Raw genomic sequence first — 25,133 nt, 5'->3', positions numbered from 1 at the left:
GGACTGGTTGTTAAGTAAATATATGCCCTTATCACGTAAGCTAAATATCATGCATGATCACGTTAAAAACTGCAAACGCGATTGTGATTATATTTCATTTACATTTTTTTATTATGTTCCGAGCGGGGGACATCCTGTAGTTATTTGACCAGCTTTATTTGCTGATCTCGTCCCCCAATAACTCTAACTCTTAACCCTAAATGTGACAGTAACGTCTTAAGGTTGTGAATCTGCAGTCAGACAGGATTGAAGACTAAAGTAGGCCTTTAAAAGTGTGGTAGAATAGTTTATTGAGTAAATAACTACTTTAAACCATTGTATTCCCAGGCTTTTGCTCTGGAATCTAAGTTTTGAATATTGCACTCATCCCTTTGTTAGGAAAAACAGGGTTTAATCTATTGGAATGACCAGGATAACTATATAATTTTTCCACCATAGACCCACCTTATTTATGAGACAGCTGATTACACACTTGTGACAATGCTTTAAAACTCCAGGGCCACATGAGGTTTCTGTGAATTGCATACTTCTGGGGAGAGGAAACGTTGTGCTGATCATACAGCAACCATGTTGTTAACATTCATAGCTGGAGGGCGTTCCCTTGTCTTCTTGTGGGTACATACCGTAGCCTGCATACTTACTGTGTTGCAATAGGTTAAATATTTAACTGCAACTCGAAAAGGGAATTCGTTGTCGGCAGGATTCGAACCTGCGCGGGGAGACCCCAATGGATTTCTAGTCCATCGCCTTAACCACTCGGCCACGACAACTTCATACTACGGTGGTGTGACGTCAACAGACATATATATAAACAAACTGTGACGTCATCAAATGGCGCCTCCTAACAAGTCCTAACACATCCGACCAATTCCTAAGGCCGTGTCTGAACTGCCATACTAGCGTCCTACATCCTACATACTCACCATCTATATACTGCATACTCTCTACTCAAAGATCGATTGTGTATGCGAGCTGCGTCTAAAACGTTCTCAGTTGAAGTATACTCAAGCAATGAAGAATTTCTTCTTCTTCTTATAAGATTCAGGCAGTTTAGACACTGTTAAGCTTATAACCGCCCTCTACAGGTTAGATATTGAACTAGATTTTTACAGTCCTGTGTTCATCATCTGTGTTTTAGACCTCTTGTTTTATAATAATGATGTTTTGAGGCGGAGGATCCCTCCGACGCTCTGTCCGGCTCATCAGCACTCAGCTGTCTGTGAGTTGAGCTGGACGAGCCGCGGTGTGTGGAACAGCGATCTGTTCTGATCTCTCTCCACTATCAGACTCACAACACTCATTTCACTTAGTGACTCTAATGTTGTTAGGTATTTATCTTCATCTCTTATCTATTGTAAGAGTGTATTCTGACTGCACGTACAGTTGTCAGATCGCGGAACCCCAAACAATGTTGTTGCCTAGCAACTTGCTCGAAAATATTTCATTTTCCTGGGCGGGTAGAATTGACCCAGTGCATTGTGGGGCGGTTGAGTAGGAAAAGTATACGATCGATTCATACCCAAAATCTTCCCGGAAGTTAGTACTCATCCGGGAATTTCTCACATACCCAAACTCGCATACCCAACCGTCACATACTCAAATTGAAGTCAAAATGAGTATGAGTAGGACGTTAGTATGGCAGTTCAGACACGGCCTATCACTTTACCGACCCAGCTCCATGCCCAGCTCCTACTTCTCGCCGTTGTTTGGGTGTCTTCCGCGTTATGGGGAACACAGCGCCATCCGGTGGCGGCGGACGCCTGTTGCCGGTTGACATTATCATTGACATTTCTCTTCGTGTGCGCACTTGATTTGAACTGGTATCGCTGTTGCTTTCAGTCTTTGTAACAGTGAAGAGATGAAAAAATTATGTCAAGGGGAAGGCCATGATAAAACATGAATGCACACTACAATGGACATGGAATGGAAACAGATGTTCAGGCAACTTCAAAGTAGTTTACAGTTTAGTTGCTGAATCCTTTTGGGTGCAGTGTGGCCAGGAGCTACACACCAAACAGAAGCTATGCACATCTTTACCTAAGGCAAAGTGGCAGTGCCTGGTTAAACTTCATGGAAATGCTTGCACCAAAACTGTTATTTTACTAAATGTTGGCAAGTAGGCCTATTATTTGATAGCCTGGTGCTACCAGACCATCGTACTTCATTTCATTTGTACAGAAGGTCTGGCAGTGCTGTAATTGGCAAACGTTCACTCATGGAGGCAGGTGTCTGTTAAAGTTTAAAACTATTGGATCTGCCCAGTGCCACTCTGGATTAGCCAACCAATCGCATAACGTTTGGTCGTCACGTGTGTCATGAGACGGCTTCTGGCAACTGAAACTGGAGCGCGACTTCGACGTCATCGTTCTCAGCCACTCGCTCTGTTGCTGTCGAATCTCCGGCAAAACTGGGAAATGGGCTGTACACCCAGACTGACTACCGCTGACTACTGAAGGGAAAATACAATTTGGCCGGAAGTAGGCGGGCGGGCGGAGCCAGGCTAATTATTTGATGCATATTGGCCAATCATAAAATAAAAAGCAGGCTACTTAATGAAAGCAAAAGCTAATACAGTAAGATTGCATATTATGTTCTTATATTTGTGTTGCTAATGCATCATCAACTTATGAATGGAATTGTTGTAATGCATTTAGGTCAAAGTGAAGTCCCTTTTATTAATAACATAGGCCTGTACTTGAACTCAAATGTTTTGTGTGGAAAGAAAGTTGGCTCATTCTTCAAGTAAAAACGACATCATGGAGTCAAAAGGGAAATATTTCTCACTGAAATGGAGGAGTAAAAGTATTAAAAAGACATGGTAAACTAATGAATACTTACTCCATAATTGCCTTCAATGAAAGTCCTTGATTAAAATGAACATAGTTACATTCCATCAATGAAAAAGAAAGCACATTTAACTCATAATTCACAAACGGCATCTTTCATTGAACTCTCCTCACGTTAAAAAAGCAACACATTTATCACAACCACAATAACACCAAGTCATTGCTTTGGTGGTTACAAAAAAAAAAGCAGACGGACGCCAAGAGTTTACATTTCGTGATATAAATTATTTATTTACATTTACAGAAAAATGACCCCATCAAGACAATGTAGTAATAACTATCGGAAATAGAACCCAAAGATACAGAAGCGGACGCTGATTCGTCGCCACCACCGAAACAGAGAGCTCTATCATAACATTGTGCCCTCTGTCAAAGGTCTCCTATAACACAAAGTGCAAGGCATCACGTGTAGCCCCGAAAACCCCCCTCCCTTACCCCCCTCCCCTTCCCTCCCCTCCCACACAACACACACCTCATGTAAAGCCCAGGTACCCTGCTTTGCACTATCCCCGACTTCGCTTTGGACCCCCGCCTCTTTTCATCTACAAACGAGACAGACACCGGCTACAGCCCGCCTCTACCAAAAAAGCTCACACATCTAAGAGACATTCACACACTCATACACACTCACATTCTGTGTCCTCCATGCCCCCCCATCGACACCTCATAGTTCCAGTTTTTTGTTCAGAAGAAAAAAACCCTGGGCAGAATTGATTGGTACAGCCATAGCTCTGTCTTTGCCGTGCCACAGTCTCGTCCTCCGGGCATTTCTTTAAAAGTTCACACTGGAAGAGAGGGGGGGCGGGGGGGGGGGGGGGCAAGGAGTGAGAGGAAGCAGTTCCTAGTTTTTTTCCAGAGAGTTTTTTTGGCCTACAAGTGGGGAACATCTAACGCCACTGCGCCCCGTAAAAGTTAGGGGGAGTAGTGGACTCCGGCAGTCCTGTGTGTGTGTGTGTGTGTGTGTGTGTGTGTGTGTGTCTGGCTGGCCTCAGATCAGTCGAGTGGAGGCGCGCATGGTGTTCTCTGTACTGAAGTGCACATTGTTCTGCTTCTGCCGGTTGATCCTGTTCGTCCGTGGGCATTTCCTGCACGGGGAAGAAGGTGAGGGAGGGGCACAAGGGAATACATGTAAGGGTTAGTTATGGTAATGTTAAAATGTGAGGCTGTTAGCGCTAAACCCGGTGAGACCAGTCTGATCTAGAGCAAGCTTCACATTTGATCAGTCTGGCCTTTCTCCAATCCCCACGGGGAGTCAAAGGGACTTCTGACCTAACGTTTGTCCCTTATAGTGGAAGGCAGCTTCTGATTGGTTTATGTAGTCGTCAATCTAGCTCTGTGAGACCAGCCATACCTCAAGAGCTTATTCGTGGATCCATGTTGACGTCAACGACTACATGAACCAATCAGGGGCTGCCTTCCACTAACGGACGGGGCCGAGCTCCTCCCATACGGATATTGGAGAAAGTCCAGACTGATATGATGGAGAGAGAAAAACTGATGTGAAGCTCATAAGATGCTGCTGGTCTGGCCAGGCTACCAGTACTGTCAAACTGTGCTATGCCTCTCACCATTCTCAGGGGAAACATGCACTCTAGTGGACTGCATAGCCAGTTGGTAGTCCATGTCAGCGCCCAGATATTTAAAGATCTCGACCCGTTTCCACCGCCTGCCCCTCCGGCCTGAGTCGTCCCTTCTTTATATTCTGAAACCTCTTGCCCCTCGCCACTTTACAAGCGCTCCCCCCCTCACTTTGCCTCCCCGTCCTACCCTAACGCCTTTGCTCAGAGGAGTAGTTTGGTCTCGCGGCTGAAAAGTCTTTTAAAATCTTTTATTAAATGTCATAAATTGCTGAGGTCAGCTGGAGGCAGACAAGCTGCAGGGTATAATGTGTGTGTGTGTGTGTGTGTGTGTGTGTGTGTGTGTGAGAGAGTGTGTGGGCTGCTTGGAATACAAAAACGCCTGTGTGTGTGTGTATGTGTGTGTGTGTACGCTTGCCTACGCAGATATCTCGGTGTGTCTTTGCTTGTACGCACACACGCTGTATGTTTTCAGATGTGTGTGTGTGTGTGTGTGTGTGTGTGTGTGTGTGTGTGTGTGTGTGCCGTGAAGGTGACCTTTCAGCTTTTTTCCTCCGGGCTCAGGAGCTCCACAGACCCCCTTGTGACTCTGAGATGAGCCCAACATGGAAAATACTGCTCCCAGGCTCATTAGTAAGCGCTGGGTGAACGTTTGTGTGTGTGTGTGTGTAGACTTGTGTGTGTGTATATGTGTGTGTGTGTGTGTGTGTGTGTGTGTGTGTGTGTGTGTGTGCCGGGGGGCATGACTCACCTGGTAATGCAGAGCACCACCACACAGATGATGAGCACCTGCAGCGCTCCGATGATGGAGGCGATGAGGACATAGTGCAGTTTGCCAGAGCCCGGCACCACGTACAGCACATTGTACTCTTTGATGTCACACTGGGGGCCTCTGAAACCAGAGTGACAGCTGCCAATGCACACACACACACACACACACACACACACACACACACACACACAAAGAAAAAGAAACACACACACACACACACACACACACACACACACACACACACACATACACACACAAAGAAAAAGAAACACACACACACACACACACACACACACACACACACACACACACACACATACACACACAAAGAAAAAGAAACACACACACACACACACACACACACACATACACACACACACACACACACACACACACACACAGACACACACACAGACACACACAGAAACACAGACACACACACAGAAGTGAGGACAAAGAGACAGAGATAAAACGTCCTTTCTTTGCACTTTGAAAGACAGGTTCATTGTTATGGTATTTTTCTAATTGAAATGTCAGCACCTGTGCGCTAAAGACATCAGGGTTGGAACAATGCGTCTGTGTGACAGTGTAGCGGCTGTGCTTTTTTGAATTTGCCGTGAGCGTTTAGATGGACATGACTGATAAGGCCTGTGTGGTGCATGGGCAAAGGGAGAAGGAGGGGTAGAGAGAGTGTGTGTTCTCACACTAGGGAAGCATCATTTTCGCCTCTGTTCACACACTTAAACTTGGACTTTGCTGTTGCCGTGGCGTTAAGGTTGTAGCACCCTCCTCAAAAATGTAACACCTGGGCTACAGAAGCTATGGAGATGCCAACATGGGGACTAGAAAAAAAATTATTAGCTGTTTTAGCTTATTTTTTTTTCCCGCTGCAAAACCCCCTCTGCTCTCCTACAATCAAAGCTTGTCTGTCACAGGCAGTGCACAGCGGGAGTCTCCGAAATCAAGGAGCAATACAAATAGATTTCACAGCGATGCATGTTTACGCTTGTCACTCCGTATCCAACCGATTCTCCATATGAAACGACAGGAAATGTATTTTCTGTCCATGCCCTTTTCAAACACAGGTAGAACTCTTTTTGTCTATGCCTTCCACAAAACTGTAACAAGAGCGCTGTTGAAATATGCAGAATGGAGCGAAATGCTGTGACAGTGCCCACTCTCAGTGTTACATTTCCAAAAATGGCTGCCTCACGTCCTACTCTAGATAGGAATAGAATAAATGAGCCTTTAGAACAGCGCTGCCAGGATGGGAAGGTTTGGCAGGAAATAATGTCAGTCATTTGAAATACACAGAGCAGATAATCAGGGGTTGTCATCTTGAAAGTTGAATTCATCAGATGAGCTTACAGCAACCAAGTACAGGGATCTGATAGACATCACAGGGAAGCAGTTTGCCTACTCAACTAAGCTATGTCAACTCCACACACACACACACACACACACACACACACACACACACACACACACACACACACACACACACACACACACACACACACTCACTCACTCACTCACTCACTCACTCACTCACTCACTCACTCACTCACTCACTCACTCACTCACTCACTCACTCACTCACTCACTCCACTCACTCACTCACTCACTCACTCACTCACACACACATGCGTGCACACACACACACACACACACACACACACACACACACACGAACGGAGAGGGAGAGAGAGAGAGACTAATAGAGATGATCTTTATCCTATGACAGGAGCTAAAAACGTTCCCCCTTCAAATATCTCTCTTGCTCTTCTCCTCCTGTCTCTGGGGAGGTTGTTACCACCAACACCTGCATATGCTTTTTATGGTACCAACACACACACACACACACACACACACACACACACACACACACACACACACACACACACACACACACACACACACACACCCCTCGACCTGACAGTGTGTAAGATGAACGCCGCAGCCTTGTTCTGTTTGGGGCTTTGTGCTGTGTTTTCCACACACACACACACACACACACACACACACACACACACACACACACACACACACACACACACACACACACACACACTGTAGACCCCCTGTGCTACTCTTCTCATTAGAACACAGCCTCTCATATCAAAGATCAGCAGGGGGCAGCAGAGACCTTCACTCTCCCTCTGTGCCAGGCCCTGCTCTGTATGCCAGCAGACTGTGGCTGTGCGAGATTGGGCGAGCGAGGTTAGAGTGAAAGGAGGGAGATAAAGGGAGAGAGAGAGAGATACAAAGACCCACTGGCTGCTACACTATCAGGCTGCACAAAGATGGCAGAACCTGAGTGGCGTACATGTCATTTTAACTCTGTGTGTGTGTGTGTGTGTGTGTGTTAGAGTGTGAGTGTGTGTGTGTGTGTGTGTGAGTGTGTGTGTGTGTGTGTGTGTGTGTGTGTGTGGGTGGGCTTAAATATATGTGTTTGAGTGTGTTTTTCGTGTGCTTAGGTGACCGTGTCATTGCTGTCATTTGCACCTGTGTGGCTGCTGTTCTGTTGAGTGTGTGTGAAGTGTGCCTGTGTTTGTTGCTTCTTCTTGTACTTACGAGGCCCTCACATGACCAAATCATGGACAAGGACATTTTTGCCACCCCTATCTTCTTTATAGGATACATCCTACTGTATCTTTCTTTTTTTATTTTAATAAATAAAACCATGACACATCTTTAACAGGATGGTAAGGACTGGTCTAAATGAGTACGATAGGGCTTGAGGTGTTACAGTGTTTCCCGCTAAACCACAGTGGGCACAACTGGAGTGACATGTGCAAAACTCTAACAACACTATGCACAGCAGCAGTTCATGTGGACCGAACTCTATCTCGTTTGCGAAGTAACTCAAATTATTCAAAACTGTAAAGGTTACAGTAAAAGTTTGTAATTGTCACTCAGTGTGTTCTGAGTGACAGTGTGTGTTATCTCAACGAGGATTGTTCATAGTGTTTGCTGCACTGAGCCTATTTTGCAGGTGAAGTGAACTGTTCAGCTCCAGTGACTGTTGGTAGTGCAGACTGTAGTTCGAATTTTGCACATTGAGCTACAGTTGTTGTGCCCACTGTGGGTTAGCGATCGAAAAAAACTGTAATATACAGTATCAGTGAGGGGCAGCTTGAAGGTGTTTGTCCTCTTACTAAGGACGGACGTTGACGACTGCACTTCATCTTCAGATTGTTAGCAGCACTGATGCCAATCACATGCAAATGACAGTGTTTTAGAATAGTTTTCTGGCTGCTGTAAACAACACCAAAAATACTTCATATCTTGTGACTACTGGCTGGTGACACACTGGAGGAGTCAGTCAGTCATCATTGAGGCTGACAGCAGAATGGTGGTGCATTTAAGGTCAGGTCTTATATAGTGAGTAGGCAGACACACACATACACACACACACACACACACACACACACACACACACACACACACACACACACACACACACACACACACACACACACACACACACACACACACACACACACACACACACACACACACACACACACACACACACACTGTAGACCCCCCTAGTGAGTGGGCAAACAGACGCTGGTGGAATCAACAGAAAAAAACTTGTGAAAGGAGATAGCACTGCGTCATATCAGACTGGTCAACATGCAGCATGCATCTCAAACACCATCTTTTCTCCTTGGCACGCTCGCAGGCTTGTATTTATACAAGATAAACACGTCTGATTAGAAGCTAAACGGGCAAATTGCTAAATTTCACAACCGATTAGCCATCTTACATTACACGCTCCCTCTTTTTTTGGGGGGGGGGGTGCACAGATTATAGGGAGGGAGAGGGGGAGAGTGGCATCACGTTTGTGTTAGAAAGAGGAGAGCTATTACTAAATGTAGGATTGGTTTGTAGCCGTTATACAGTCCGAGTTAAAACTGTAAAAAAACACTGTAGCTAATAATAGCTAAGATAAATATAAATGTATTGATTGCTACTTATGTAACAATGTAGTGCACAATCAGCTTTTACAAATATAGCCTTTTACATGAATAGCTACGAAATATCCATTTAACTCATTATGAATAAATAATCAAGTCCCATCAATAGTCCCAGCCTCAATACATTATGCTTTTAACATATTTAGAAAAAGAGTGTTTGGATAGTTTAAGTTTTAATATCAACATTTCTTTAAATATTGTGTCATTAACTGTTCAATACTATCACACATGAGGGTCCTGGTGGTCTGTGGGGTCAATGAGTCAAACATATACTATGATTGAAATGCCCTTGGTTGATTAGGGACCTTTGTCATTCTCCTCACTCTTCCCTTATCTCCTATCACCTCTTAACCAACCATTCACAGAAAATACTTTGGAAGTCACACACAGTATCATTTTCTCTCTGATCTATCTCTGCCGGTCCAATCGTCCTCACACATATAGTAGCACTGTTTGTGTGTGTGTGTGTGTGTGTGTGTGTGTGTGTGTGTGTGTGTGAGAGAGTGTGTGTGTGTGACTATGGGTTTTATTACATTTCTGTTTGAGTGTGTGTATAATGTCCAGATAAACCATTGATGTCCATTGACGGGAAAAGTCCTCATAAACGACCCGTACCCATATACGTAGTTGTGTGAATGTGTTTGTGTGTGTGTGTGTGTGTGTGTGTACCTGCAGGAGGGCTGGTCACTTGGGAACTGACAGTCGCCGTGGACGCAGTAGTTCTTGTAGTGATCTGGACAGGGGATGTACAGGCCGCGCACCAGACCGTCCCTCGGATCCACTTTCTCCTCTACTGTGTTAACGCACACACACACGCACGCACGCACGCACGCACGCACGCACACACACACACACACACACACACACGCACGCACACACACACACATTTCAACAAGAGAGCACGTCATGCATTTTCAAAAAAGTAACACAAAAAATCAATGGGAAAGGAACAATACAGACCTAAAAATGAATTGTACAGAAAGGGGCGGGTCTTATGTTATTTGGCAGTCTGCCATGCGTCACACATGCACTCACCTGTGAGGTCGGTGCGTGCAAAGTGTCCGTCATCTTTGTTGTTGACGATGTCGCCTGGAAAAAAAAGGCCAAAAGCACATTGTAGAGTGATCTCTTATGCAGTGCTGTAGCTCTCACCTCCTCCATTATGGCTCACACGTTCCTTCACACAAGAGTTGGGTTGAATGGGAATGATCGTCTCGACAAAGTGGGCTTCAATCGGTGTGTGCACCTGTCTAGTTAATGCGTATGAATGTGAACTATTCTGTGTGAAAAGTCAGAGGGCGTCTCTCCCTAATGCCTTTACTCTGAACAGAGAGAAAGACAGGGGGCAGGAGAGATCACATGGAATAATGCATCCCCCCCCCCCCCTCACCTTTACGATGCCAAAATTGAATTTCCTCTTTTAACAAAGGCCAGACCAAATCTCCTTCCGACCATTATCATTTTATGGCAATCAGTTGCGTTTCAGTAGTCGGTGAAATTATTCCCTCTAACTGAATCTGTGAAAGCATTTGCTCCGGAGTTTATGATGCAAGAATGGTGGCAAGGAATGGACCCGGGACTTTAAATGGACTATTTCTTATTTATTTTCCTAAAGGTACAGGGTGTAATAATGTGTTTTTGGGCATCAACTGGTTGTGAAAGTTCTAGATTGCTCGAGCTCCCTTGCTAACCCCTCCCATTGGGAGAATTTACAGAAGCTACGGTGGCCTTCAAGAACAAGAAGTTAGTTACTCAAGGTTGCATTATCCACCACTGCCTCAAGTCTTTCCACGATATCAAGTGATGAAGTGAAGATGTATTCAGTTATTTATTCCATAGCACTTCCGGCAGAAACCCACTATATAGTTTGTCCGTTCTGTGCTACTGTAGAAACATGGCGGCTATGTATATACACTGTATGTAAAACGCTCTTTCTGAGATTATAAAATACACTTTTATTTTCAAGTGACTATACCGTCATTCAAACTTATGAATGTTGTATTCCATTTCTACCAACTGTGTTCAGCAAACATGGCAATTCCCTTTACGCATTGCACCTTTAAAATGCAAAATACATCATTACTAAACAACACAAAGCAGCAGTGTTTCACTGAGGTCTAAAGCTCGAGTCTTGAAATGATCAAATATCACACTAAAGCCAACAGCTACACAATGGTCTTCTCTTTCTTTCTTTCTTTCTTTCTTTCTTTCTTTCTTTCTTTCTTTCTTTCTTTCTTTCTTTCTTTCTTTCTTTCTTTCTTTCTTTCTTTCTTTCTTTCTTTCTTTCTTTCTTTCTTTCTTCAGTCAGTGCGGTTACATGGCACAACTAGATTGGATTATCACATATATCGAACAAGACACTGGAACGGACCGTGTCACTTGTCTGAGTATACATGGCCTTTCAGAAATCGGATAAATGTCCGATGCATGGCTGTCTCCACTATGCTAGGTGGCGCTGTAGCCCTTTCAACCATGCTTTCAACAAGTGGTTTTAGAGCCACGTCCGGTTCTCTTCCGTCAATAACCCATGGTGTAGCCTATCACGCGCAGGCACACAAGCACAGAACGAGAAGTCCGATATGTGATGTCCGATCCCTGTATACATGCAGAGAGAAAGCCGACAATGAACGAATTATCTAGGTGTTCTTATCCAACTTATCTTGTCCGTTATTGTGCCGATTTGTGTCCGAAGTAGATCGGATAAAGGTGTTTACATGCAGTTTAAAAGTCCTGTTGAGGTCTTATTCGTTTAGTTATCCGATTATGAGTCTGCATGTAAACGCACTGACTGTTTCCTAGTTCCACACATCCATGACCACTTGAGGTCTTTCTAAAGCGACACCTCTTTTAAAAGTAGGCTAGTTCCTCAAGTGAAGAGCATAGACTTCCAGTAATTAAATTGAATAAACCTCAATAGTATGACAAGTGACACTTGGAGGGATGTAATATAAACCAACAATATAGATATCACACTTTTTATGACAATTGTTTGGCTCTCCACTTTCCCTTGATTGAAACAGAGAGGGACGCACGGAAAGCAAATCGATCAGGGGGGTGGGGGGGGGTTGCTCCGACCCAAACTGGCCTAACATGGGGGAATACAGATTAGTTTTCTTTGTGTTCCAGAGCTGGTTAGCCCCCTGATTGCTTTAACCCCTCCATTACTTTTCTCAAAGCCTTCTTCATCGCCGCTCTCATGTCTCGATCAATTGTCCCCGTTTGTCCCCGGGAGTGGATGCAGAGAGGCGATCAAATGCTCTCAAATGGACTGCTAAAGCCGCTAACAATTGAGATTTTTGAACACAACCACACACCCCCCCGCCCCCCACTGTGCAACAGTGGATAAACCCCCTGGCTGTCATGTCACCTGATGTCAGCTATACAGCCACATGTTTTTGTACTTGAGGCAAAATGAGCCCAAATTGAGATGTTTGTGGATCATGCCTCAAATAACAATGGCGTAAACATGCCATTCAAAAAAATGAATAATTCTCATGTGCCGTTGTCTTCTCCCACATGGATTAGCAAAACATGACTCAATTATGAGATTTAACCACGGGGATTTAAGGGTATAACTTTATCCCCGGAACCCCCTTACAAACAAATACTGCAACACAAATAAGATATGCTACAATGGAAAACCACTGTGTTAAATGATCACTATACATAGCAACCGAGGCTGTGTGGGGTTACGAGGATTAATTTTGCACACTGTTCCAAAATATGATTGAGTCAATGTTTCTGTAATTATGAAATGGTGCATGGCTGGAGCTGCAGCTGGAGGGAGATATATATATAAAAAAAAATCCTGCTGTCTACATTTAGCTCGGGCAAGCTGCCTCACACACACACACACACACACACACACACACACACACACGTCTCCGTGGTCACACTTCAAGAAAAAAGTAAGCGCCTGCCAGACAGGTTGACGGCTGCCGCTGTGCGCGGAGGTGTTGTCGCGTATTTAGTGTAAATGTATGTGTGTGTGTGTGTGCCTCTGTGTGTGTGTGTGTGTGTGTGTGTGTGTGTGTGTGTGTGTGTGTGTGTGTGTGTGTGTGTGTGTGTGAGAGAGAGAGTCTGACCTTGGCAGTGGCCCAGGTACTTGACCTCGATGCGTTCCTGCTTCTGGCAGGAGGCCTCCTTCACCTGGCAGGGGTTGTCATAGGAGCGGCCGTCTGACGCACACACCAGGTTGAAGCTGATGTGGGAACAGTCGATGTTGCACACACACCTGCATAGAGAAAAAAGATTTTGGAGTGGTCAATTTTATAAGGACACATGGTCCAACATAAAAGACAAAATGTGCCACTGTCTCCGTAACTGAAACTGATGACAAACAGTAAGTAGTGGGAGGTAAATGTCCTCGCACTTCATTTATCATCTGTGTCAAGATGTAAAACAAAACATAACATTGAAGAAGATTGAGGCAGCTTTATTCCAGAGAGACTAGGAGCGCGTGTTTGACTGCCGGGGACACGCACTAAAATTCATTTGGGGGTATTGTGGACGAGACAGAGAGAGAGGGAAAGCAGTACAGCTTGCACTCAGGATGCTGGACCATGCATAGTAATCCCGTTCGGACTGCATGGGGCTTTATTTGGCACATTCAAAATCTGACACAATACATGGCCAATGGGTTTAACTTTAGCAAAAAAAAAAAAAGAGAGAGACAGCTGCAGTGCACACAGACAGCGGGCTTGATTGACAAATGATGGAGCAGCACAATGGCAGGAAGCTATTAATAATGAGAGAATTGTCGATAACAAAGCTGTACAATTTTAGCGTTGCACAGTGGGGGGGAAACTGTGGCGCAGAGGCAACAGCCACCAAGCCTTTCACACGTGTAATTCGTTTTAGATAACATTTAATACGGCTTAAAAAGGAAAATAATAACTGGGAGAGCTGCTATTATTAACGTGACAGTGCACACTGAACCAGCCTGGTGGAAGACATCTCTGAAGAGTGGAGCTTTTCTAGACGCCCACAAACGTCTAACATTGTGTCCTCCCATCAAAACCAACTCGGCCGAGAAAGTTGAGAAATGTCCATTGAGATAAGGTCATTTGTCTGCTGTCACAGCTGAGCGGCAAAGTGTGTTACCTTATTCTATATACGTTAGAATCACTTGTAGCCTGATTAGCCTAACATGAACGCATCGACGGCTCACAACAGATGGTTCCTGTCGGCGCAAGTTGTTCAATTGAAAGTTTTGGAATAGCTTTTTGTCTACTTAAAAGAGTCAAATCTAGAGTATTTTTTTTGTCTTTGGCGTATGCCCACTCACAAGCCGTTTCCCTTAAAACATGTATCATGTTCTGCTTCTGTGCATAGTGAATATGGTAACTTCCTTGCAGAGAAAAGCGGATTATAATTCTGCTGGTTGTTTTTTGTGGCAGACTGTAATGCATTCAATTCTCTGTGAATCAGGAGCTTTTCATGGTGCTTTTTTGCTCTTCCGAATTAAGCAGGCGATTCTGTGTGTGTGTTTGTGTGTGTGTCAGTCTGTGTGGGCCTCTTTAGTGACAGAGAGTGTGAGCGCATACACCTGCGTGCATGTGCATATACTGTATACGTGTGTGTGTACTTTGTTAGAAGTGCAGTGTGTGACCCCTTATGAGTGTGGCAGGCCTGATCAGCAGAAATGACACCCAGATTGCCTTCCCCAGACACTTGCTTGCTGAGTAGCGCCGAACGCTAGATTCTGTAATTATAAATCTGTCATTATTCTCCCGGTCTTTTCATTTTTTCCCCTGGTGCCGGAGCTCTCAGTAAAGGCACAGGCACTCGGCTGGCTCACAGCTGCATTTGCATATACAGGCCCACGTGGGCGTACCCCAACGCATAACCGCGTGCCCACACACACACACACACACACACACACACAGACACACACACACACACACACACACACACACACACACACACACACACACACACACACACACACAGACACACACACACACACACACACACACACACACAGACACAGACACATACACACACACACACACACACACACACACACACACACACACACACGCACACCTTTCACAATCACCCATGATGATTGGTAGTGCTGACGTTGATGTTGATGGGAACGCGGTGCAACAAAGCGTGGCGATGCTGGGCTACTGTTGTAATGATGGATCAGCTAAGTAAGACTGATGTGGAGAAAGCCTTTTGTTATGCATCAGAGAAGAGACACAGTGGTGTGTGAAGGCAACGCAATATCACCAAAACCCCCACACGACACACTGAAGGTGAGCAGACGCAGCAGCGCACACGACCTGCCACTGGCACAGGGTTTACAACACACTGACACTGTTACAACACGCTGATTTAGAGGGTCACTTCACCCACATTACAGGAGACATATTTTCCAGCCATGCGGAGAGTTTTGGTGTGCATGTTAAATTTTTTCGACATTGGCCTCAGGACTTCACTGTCAAGAGTTTTCACTGGGAATGGGAGAAAACAGCCTGGAAATAACAAGCGACAGCATGTGCTGTGGTTTTATCCAGTGCAGTGAGGGTACTTTATGTGTGGAGAGAGTGAGACACACATTCTTCTGTTGAATTCACTTGTATAATATAATTTTCCTTTCAAACTACAAGATATGGTTTAATGGCTACATAAATACATACACTGCCAAAGGTACGAAAAATAATAGTTTGTAACCCTTCTCAAAGGTTGATATGGCACTAAAAATTATCTTTCAATACTTTCTGTGCTCCTGTGTCTCAAATGTATGTGGTTGTGTGCGTCTGTCTGTCCACACCTTTGTTTGCTAGCTAGCTACGTGTTAACGTGCCATGACTGCATTGAAGAGAAAATACCAAAAAAGAACACCGACCTAAGTGCAGGTAAACACTACCAATTTGGCAGCATTTGAGCACATACAAAAAAACTTGCTCCTTGTTCCTTGTGCAGAAGTCACTGTTTTCTTGGGTATTTCTCATTCAGTATTTTGATACAAAAATGTTGGAAATAATTATTTAAGTTAGTAATAGACACAATTATAATGTATCTATATATAATATAATATAAAGTGTTTTACTGTACTTTGAATCACATTGTATTGTATTGTATTGTTAGAGAAGTGCCTAGTGGTTTTCTATCAGATCATAGACTGTGTAGCTTTGTATCTAGACAAGTGTCAAATCCTCAGAGAGGGAAAGATACGCCGCTACTTCCATCGCATTATGGTGGATGCAGATATCCCACAAGCACTTTCACTAGGCAACCCTATCAGTTAACAACAAAGTTATCTGCGTAGCTTTACTACCAACAGAGGCTCGTGAGAAAATTAAAGTTTGGGTTAACGTTTTGAAGAGATGATGAAGCACAGACGCTTATATTGCAACAGCCACAGTTTAGACCAGATAAGGCTCGCACTGCGTTATCATTAAAAGTATCTAAATTAAAAATAGTTTTAGCATGAAAGGAGGGAGAGAGAGGAGTCACATTTTTGAATCTCAATAGCTTCTGAGCTACAATCTCCACACATGACAAGAACAAGTATAGTAGCATGGTCTGTGCTTTACACAATGCACACTTGCACATACATGCACACTAGCCTATCATCATAGAAGAGCCCTCAGTCTCGGTCGTCCCCTGAGGCCCGCTGGTGGTCGCTGGCTGATGTCTGTGTTCCATACATTTTTGATGAGCCCTCTCACTTTCTCCACAATAGGCACTATACTAGACTGCAGTGCGTCAACACATCCTAATGCTATACTCGCACACTCACGCGAACACCCACAAACAGGCGTGCACAAACAGTTACACACACATATGCACAAAGCAGCAATTACTTTCTCATGAACCCTGTTTTGCCCATCTCCTCCCTCACACACACACACACACACACACACACACACACACACACACACACACACACACACACACACACCAAATCATTACTTCAAACATTCTGCAGAGAGATACAAAGGAGGAGAGAAGTGTTAAATAAAAGGCGGAATTTGTGCGTGTGAATGTGTGTGTACTGTTACATATCCTGAGTGTGTGTGTGTGTGTGATGTGTGTGTGTGTGAGGATACTATCTTAGCAGGATGTGTCATATTGATTTGGTCCCTGTGACTATTCCCCACCCATCAAAGCCCACCCCCAGAATGTCTGCTGGCTCTCTACTGAAAAGGACACTTTACACAAATGTTAACACACACACACACACACACACACACACACACACACACACACACACACACACACACACACACACACACACACACACACACACACACACACACACACACACACACAGAGCCGCTTAGCCCAACATATCCACTGACTGACTCAATGTTGTGTACAAATCCTTAGCTTCAAACCTCATTGCAAACTGAACATAACATTGATTTTCATAATCCTCAGCCTCAAATTTCACTGTAATCCTTTGGAAAAAAAGGGGTAAGTGTGGAAAACAGACAGACGGCAGAGAGAGAGAGAGAGATAGACAGAAAGAGAAAGAGTGAGAGAGAGAGAGACATAGTGACAGGGAAAACCAATAAGCAATGCCGAACGTGAAAAGAGGATATAAATGTATTAAAATGAGAAGGAACAGAGAGAATCTAAGGAGTACACACTCACAGACACACACACACACACACACACACACACACACACACAAAGACAATAAAAAAACTAATACTACTATAACTACTAACTAATACTGCAGTGCTTTGTAGCACAGCTCAGTGGATAACTGAACAGCCCTTCCAGACAGAAGACCACGGCTCCAGTGGGCTCAGAGCCTCTTGTTTGAATTGACTAATAACATTTCTTGTTGGAAAGTCAATGAAAATGACAATGAAGAGATGAAAAAGATTAGACACAACACATTACAAAGAGACACAGTCAGACCACAGAACCACAACATGACCACAACAAGAAGAAAACACACAGAACAACTACAAAGGGACACAAAGCAACTACAGACACTCACGCAATGAACAGAGAAACATGCATAACAATTACAGAGAAGAGACAGACAGAAGAAAGTTCAAAAAAACAAAAATAAGTGAGAAACAAACAACTACCAGATTCAAAATGAACACCAAGAGATGCACAATAAAACAATGTCTATGGCCGATTGTCTTATAGTTTTATTTATTTTTATTTTACCTTATTTAACCAGGAGAAATACCTCATTGAGATTAAAAAAATCTCTTTTTCAAGAGTGTCCTGGCTGTATATCAACAGTGAATGTCCGTTATGTGCGGAGGGCTTGGATGTGTTATGTATACGTGTTTGTGTGTGTCTGTGTGCATGGACCCAGCTGAAACGAAAATAAAGACAGCCGCCCACTTTGTTAAACTGTGACTTGTCCGGCATTTCTTTGAAATTCCCTTCTGCTCCCAGTTGAATGGGCTTCAATATGTGCCGCCTTCGAAAAGCCTTTCGCTCCATTTATCATGAGGTCTAAAGCCAGTGTTCACACAGCAAGTGTCCCTGCAGAACCCTGTCTATGACTATAGCTTGCTACCCGCTCCTCCTCTTCCTTAATTATATCAACACAATTGGCTGCCATTGAATGGTTTGAAAGCATGTTTTTTGTTGTTGTTGGTGGATAATTACAGTTTTACACCACACATGGATCTAAATGGGTTTTGGTGACACTCTATTGATCCTTGAGGCAAGGCAAGGCAAGTTTATTTATATAGCACAATTCAGACACAAGGCCACTCAAAGTGCTTTACAGGGGCAAGATTAGTATACATAAAACACATTATAAAACATTTAAAAGCGAATAAAAGAAGCAAATAAAATAAAAATTGCAGGTTAAAATGGAAACAAAAAAGTCTTCAGACTCGATTTAAAAGAACTGAGAGTTGCAGCAGACCTCAAGTTTTCTGGGAGTTTGTTCCAGATTTTTGGTGCATAATAACTAAAAGCTGCTTCTCCTTGTTTAGTCCTTTGAGGGGTGAATTGATCTTTCCTGCCTAGAGAGCACAGAAAGTTATGAGGGGGTTGGGTGTTAAGGTGTCAAATGCAGTGTAGTTCAGCCCAAATAGGTTCAGACAACATGCACTATTTGGCCACTTCACTTTAAATCCAGGCACTGGTTCATATGTGGGTTTCAGCCTACTGCAGTTCCAGACCTCTGAATTGATTGCTGCTCACATTTTTCTCAAGGATTCAAATGGGTTAATGTTGTGCTTAATGGTGGGATGAACACTAGAACCGCCAGGGTTTCACCGTATACATTAAACCGCCAACAGGTAAAGTTTAGACCTATACCCCTGAACCTTGCCAGTGCATTTCTACTAGGAAAAAAGCCACACAATGTTTCTTTAATCACCTGTGTCCTGGTGCTCTTGTGTTATAGTTGAAGTATCTTTAAGAACACGTATAACTAATAACCTTTCGTTTCACCACCTTTATAAATGCTTTCTTAAAAAATAAAATCTGTTCTATTGTATTCTAAATGTTGGATTTATATTAGGGCTGTCAAGCGATTAAAAAAATTAATCTAATTAATTACAGGCTCTGTGATTAATTAATCTAAATTAATCGCATACTTTTATGACGCTTTTATACCTGTTTATAAACAGCTGTAATAGCCTACTACAGTTTGTTTGTTTCTCTCTCTCTCTCTCTCTCTCGCTCTCTCTCTCTCTCCGTCTCTCGTAACTTCTGTCTCCACAACAGACAGCGCTGCACTGCCACAGATGCTTATGCCGATTCATTCACCATCGTCGTACTCATAGGCAAAAATATTGAGAGACACACACACACACACACACACACACACACACACACACACACACACACACACACACACACACACGTTTACGCGGACGACGAGACAGCTAGCAAACAAAATTGAGACACGGGGAGAAAGATTGAGAGATACTGTTTTGAACCTAGCCTACATTGTTGCACCCACTAAATCAATAATGCACAGACACTGGCTGCGGAGAATAAAGTAAGATGTCTTCCTACCTTCATGCTTATTAAACCGTCTATAGAGCCCTCGGCCCCCTGCTTCTCTCTTTACTTTTCTCCCTTTCACCCGCGCGGGCTGTGTCTGCTTCAGGTGCAGCTCGGTGCAGCTACGCACCACTTTTGCACCGGGTCAAAGGGCATTATAGAAGTGCGATTAATCTGCGTTAATTTTTTTAATCGCGTTAATTTTTCTGTGATTAATTAATCGAAATTAACGCGTTAATTTGACAGCCCTAATTTATATACATGGTATTTTTCTTCTGGCCCCCCTGTGAAACAGTACAATGCTGATTTCTGCTACAGCCACGTCTCCCCCAAACTCCTTAAAATGACTGCACTGACCACCATCTTCATAAGGAGACAGACTTACTATGCATAAGTACCTCATTCAACCCCACTTCAAAAATACTGAACTATCCCTTTAACTCCAGATTTTTTAATCAGGATTCATTCTGACTTTATTTAACCATAACAAGTGCATCACAACACAAATTAAGAAAAAGTCAAATATGGTGGGATGCAATTATTTTAATAAAATACAATTATGTACATAAACCAGACGGGCACATTTTAGCCCGTGGCAGTTCTAGTGTTAAAAATGTGGAGTTTAAAACATTTAAAAAAAATAATAATTTAATTTTCGTTTGCCGTTTTTCCGCTTTATTAGACAGAATAGGAGAGACAGAGTTGAAATGGGGCAGAAAGGGGTGGGTCGGATTCGAACCGGGACTCTGCTGTGATGAGGGCTGAGCCTCTATGGGGTGTACGCTCTAACCACTACACCATCAGCGCCCCCGGGCCTTTTTTATCTTTAGCTATCTTTATGTATTTGGATGGAAAAACAAGACGCATTATTATCCACACACACACACACCATCACCTGGTCTCTGATTACAGTCCCCTCTCTGCACTCATTGTTAGACTATAACTGACGGTGTGTTTGATTAAAATCAGCCAGCGCTTGATTGGAATAACCTGTCATCGTAATCAGTATGATCCCAGCCAGAGTTTGGTGGCTGCCGTTTGATGAAAATGACCTGCTGTTGGGCTTGCAATTACCTTGTCCGATTATTAACATGAAACGTTCTTATCCAAAACACCTCGGGGCTTTCAAAAAATTAAAGAAGTACTTGTGGATTGTGTTTTTTTTTAGCTGGAAAAGAGGCACTGAAATATTCCTACGTCTGTTAGGGTCAACTTCTTCTTCTTCAAGCGGTATCCATTATTGACTGGGGCTGCCTCTCTTGTCTTGTCTCATTGTCTTTTGTATTGTGGAGGCAAACATCCCGCGGTATATATGGCGTAATTGCCTTTGTTGCCAGGTGTGCTGCATATGCTCCGGGCTCCATTTTGCTTTACTGTTTTATGTTTTCGCTTTGGTGTGCGCACATCATCGACGGTACACTGCGCTGCTGCTGTGACCTTCTCAATTCTACCTCGGAGGGGTTTAAGAAATTGCCAATAAATCCATTTCTGTATTTTAGTGGAATATTAAGGTGCATTTGCGAGAGTGGGTGGCATGGGCAGAAGTGGACTCCAGCTGTTTGGTATTTGCGACGAGGCTCCCCTGAATGCATCGTGAAGCCGTTCCCTTTGCATTACGGTTATTGCACACCAGGGTACATTATCTCTCCATTACATCAAGCACTTTCATAGAGAGTCATACTCTCAAGGCACTTCTAATTTTCCTAGTGGGACGTCTGGGATGTTTCTCATAAGCACTGCCTTCCCTTTTGCTGATAGCAGCTCATCCTTGTTCCACACCAAATCGGTAAATGTTGCTTAATTTAAGCCTCTTTCGTGCTGGAGAAAGCAAATAATACTGATGCTATTGCAAACAGTTCACCCAGTTGAGCCTTCATCTAATTGGGCTGTGCACCAGCATGTTTATTAACTTAACCCCTAAGGATGTTCTCTGGGCCGCTTCCCTTTGCAGAGGAGCTGATAAAGACATTGCCTTCATCTGCAATAAATGGTTAAATCCACGACAAAACGTTATTTTCTTCCACTGAACTAGTTTCTCTTGTGTGAGTCAAAGTCATTTTTGTGCCTGACAGTGCCAAGTCCTGTAAGGATAGTAATTGGATTTCCCAGAATAAGCGAAAATCTCTCTTTCTCTCTGTGGCCCGCTCGTGTAATTGAGGTTAAATGAAATGGTCAACCATGCACTAAACCTCAGTGGGTGTACAGCGGCGGGGCTGAGCGGTATAAAGAAGACTTCCAACCCACAGTCTTATTAAAGCGTACTGAAAGGCTTCAAATAACATATACAATGGGTATATTTTGAAACCAAGGTACCAAGAGGATTTAAGACTAGCAGTGTATGTTAGTGATCGACTGATATTGGTTTTCAATGGCCGATGCTGGTGTCGATATTCAGAGAGCAGGTCATCACGTTGTTGTTTTTTTTGTGTGTATTTGATACAACAATTTAATAATAATAAAAAATGGAAAATATCTTCTACTTAAATGAACATTTATTAAATGAATATAGACACATAATTATCTCAGAATGTCAATAATCGGGGCCAGATTAATAGTACTCTATTGAGTATCCAGTGATGTCACAAAAATGGTCTGTTGGGAACATTTTGCGGCCGTGATTGTGTGTGTTTCGTTGGCCAACTCACCAAACATCCTCTGCGTCCACATCGCACTCGGCCCCAAACTGGCAGATATCGCAGGTGGATGTCTCCTTCTGCCCTGCCTCGGCCGAGCCCTCCCCTCCTGGAAGTGACACAAAGACACAGACAAAAAAAAAATACATTTAACGCCTGTTTCAGCTAAAACAGATGGTTCACAACACTTCCCTTCTGTGACAATGTATCTCCAACCCAATTGTGGGTACCTTCAGAGGGGAAATAAACTTGTAACAAAGACCCATCCGTAACACTGCATTCTTCTCGCAAGAAAATGTGTGTTAAAAATCATCCTTGGACAAGTGGAGTGCATTGACGTTCCACCATATATCCCCCCACTGTAATCCCACCCCGAGCCTTCTCCTTCTTCCTTTTCACTCCTTCCCCTTCGCCTGACTCTCATCTCTCACCCCAATATCCCCGCTGATCTTTTTTTGAGTCCCTCTTTTTATTTCACCGCGTTGATTTTTTTTTCTTCCTGACGCGGTGAGTGCTACAAGGGGGCTGCTTGGCGGCGGTGGGGTGGGTACTATGGTGTCGGGCTTATGGCGGCTTAGAGACCCCGTCGGTGCATATCACGCTTCATGAGCGGGGCCGATGGGGACATGGAAAGAAGAAGAAAAAAGGAGAGAAAAAAAAAGCAATCTGGCCAATCTCAAATTGCATTCTACTACCGCAGAGGACTCTTTTCCATTCGCGTTCCCCCCCTCGGCCCTCTACTCCATTAGAAAAGGCTCTATTTTTAACACTGGCAAAGGCCCCGAGAGGACAACGCACTTTGGAAAAGAAGAAGAAGGAGAAGAAGGTGGTGGAACTTGGCATCCTTTCCCCATGTCATATCTATAATATCTCTCCAACACAAACACACACACACACATACACACACACACACACACACACAAACAAACACAGACACACACCAACATCGCTAACACCAAAGTGTGGCTCCCTTGTGTCACTTTTTTGCGAGCTTTCCCTTCTGAAACTTTTGTTATTTCTCGTAATCCCTGCAGGAGACACGCTGCATGAATTAGAAAAAGCTCTGGCGGAGCTGCTTACCTGATTTTACACTGTCGGGCTTAAAGGTGAAGTAAGCGGTTTATTTATGTTAATATAAGTGTAAAATCGCTCTTTATTCATACAGTGATCACTTACATAATGTGCGCGTTTCATAAAGCCGATCTCTCAGTCAGCTGCTTTGCATGGAATCGGCAAATAAACTTATTGGAGTATCCCGAAATCTTTTATCCAATCAGAAGAGAGAATGCTACAAACCGACACTCGTCTCACCACCGGTGCACGCCAGAGCAACAGATGGGTGAATGTGTATGCGCCTACAATGGAGCAGGTAAAAATCCTTCCTTTTGATGGTTTTTATCATGTTTTATCACACTGATCTGAGATGATGTTAGATAACTTGCTGCTTGAAGACCGCAGTGCATTAATGTGGTGACGTAGGGACGAGCGAGGGGACTGCTAACTGCAGTAACTGACTGGAAGTTAGCTAAAAGAACCATTCCTCTTACTGAACCTTTAAGTCGAGTTAGACTCTCAAATCAAAGTCACTTTGCTTTGTCTTTCACTGGTGAATATAGTTAGCACTGGACTAGCGTCCTCCTTTACTTGATAAACTTGGGTTTTGCGGTTGATGGGTCAGATTATCGCAGAAGAACCATTTTGCAAGTGTCTAATTGCATTCAGTATTCACAGCTTCAGTTCACTTCACCTGCATAAGTCACATGCCTGAGAAGAACTACAATTTAAGGTGTGAAGCTGTGTTGGCGTGTAGCCCACCTGTGCAGCTCATTTCAGCAGCCAATCATCTAATCTATTTAAGCCTGTCTATACCATTCCTGAGAGTTCTTTGCTCCTATCCCATTTGTACTCTCTATTTTCTTTACTCTATCTGCAAGTCTTGCATCTCTAAGTAACAAGCAAAACCATGGCGACAAGCAGGAACATACAACATCAACATAAAAACAGAGTGGATATATTTATTTTTTTCGAACTCATGTTTTTATGAGTTTTTTTTCATGTCCATTCCAATGGACGCCAGGACACGATGCACGTAAAATGCCATAAAACATTAAAAATAAAAGGCATGTCCTCAGGTATGGCCTAAACATCTGGAACTGGATGTTTTTGAGTCTGTGTAAGTTTCTGAACATGCACATCAACTTGATATGTGTATCACAGCGAGGGTAGGGAACAGCAGTGGGGTCATCACCAGGAAAGCCCAGTGCCTACTAGAAGAGAGGGAAATGCTATGACGCAATCTGAACATGCACATGAAGACAATATATGTAGGATTGACATAAAAAATAAATCAGTTCTGCCTTCAGTAAAAC

At 43.6% G+C, this 25,133-nt stretch overlaps 1 protein-coding gene across 2 annotated transcripts in view; it reads right to left on the bottom strand.

Annotated features, from left to right (window-relative positions):
* Positions 1–3,329: 3,329 nt before the first annotated feature.
* The window catches only part of tmeff2a (transmembrane protein with EGF-like and two follistatin-like domains 2a), a 103,856-nt gene continuing 82,052 nt past the window's right edge, over positions 3,330–25,133 (bottom strand). Inside the window, exons 5-10 of one of the 2 annotated variants that reach the window (XM_080038103.1) lie at positions 22,777–22,873; positions 13,264–13,412; positions 10,214–10,267; positions 9,848–9,971; positions 5,175–5,333; positions 3,330–3,931 (exon numbers count right to left, since the gene is read on the bottom strand). In XM_080038103.1, the coding sequence (XP_079894229.1) occupies positions 3,835–3,931; positions 5,175–5,333; positions 9,848–9,971; positions 10,214–10,267; positions 13,264–13,412; positions 22,777–22,873 (680 nt within the window). In that variant the 3' untranslated portion in view covers positions 3,330–3,834. The remainder of the gene's footprint in view (positions 3,932–5,174; positions 5,334–9,847; positions 9,972–10,213; positions 10,268–13,263; positions 13,413–22,776; positions 22,874–25,133) is intronic. The other variant, XM_080038104.1, reaches the window with a different exon arrangement.

This window comes from Ammodytes marinus (assembly GCF_949987685.1).
Source record: "Ammodytes marinus genome assembly, chromosome: 12".
NCBI classification, from domain to species: Eukaryota; Metazoa; Chordata; class Actinopteri; order Uranoscopiformes; family Ammodytidae; genus Ammodytes; species Ammodytes marinus.
This window is presented reverse-complemented; position numbering and strand designations above follow the sequence as displayed.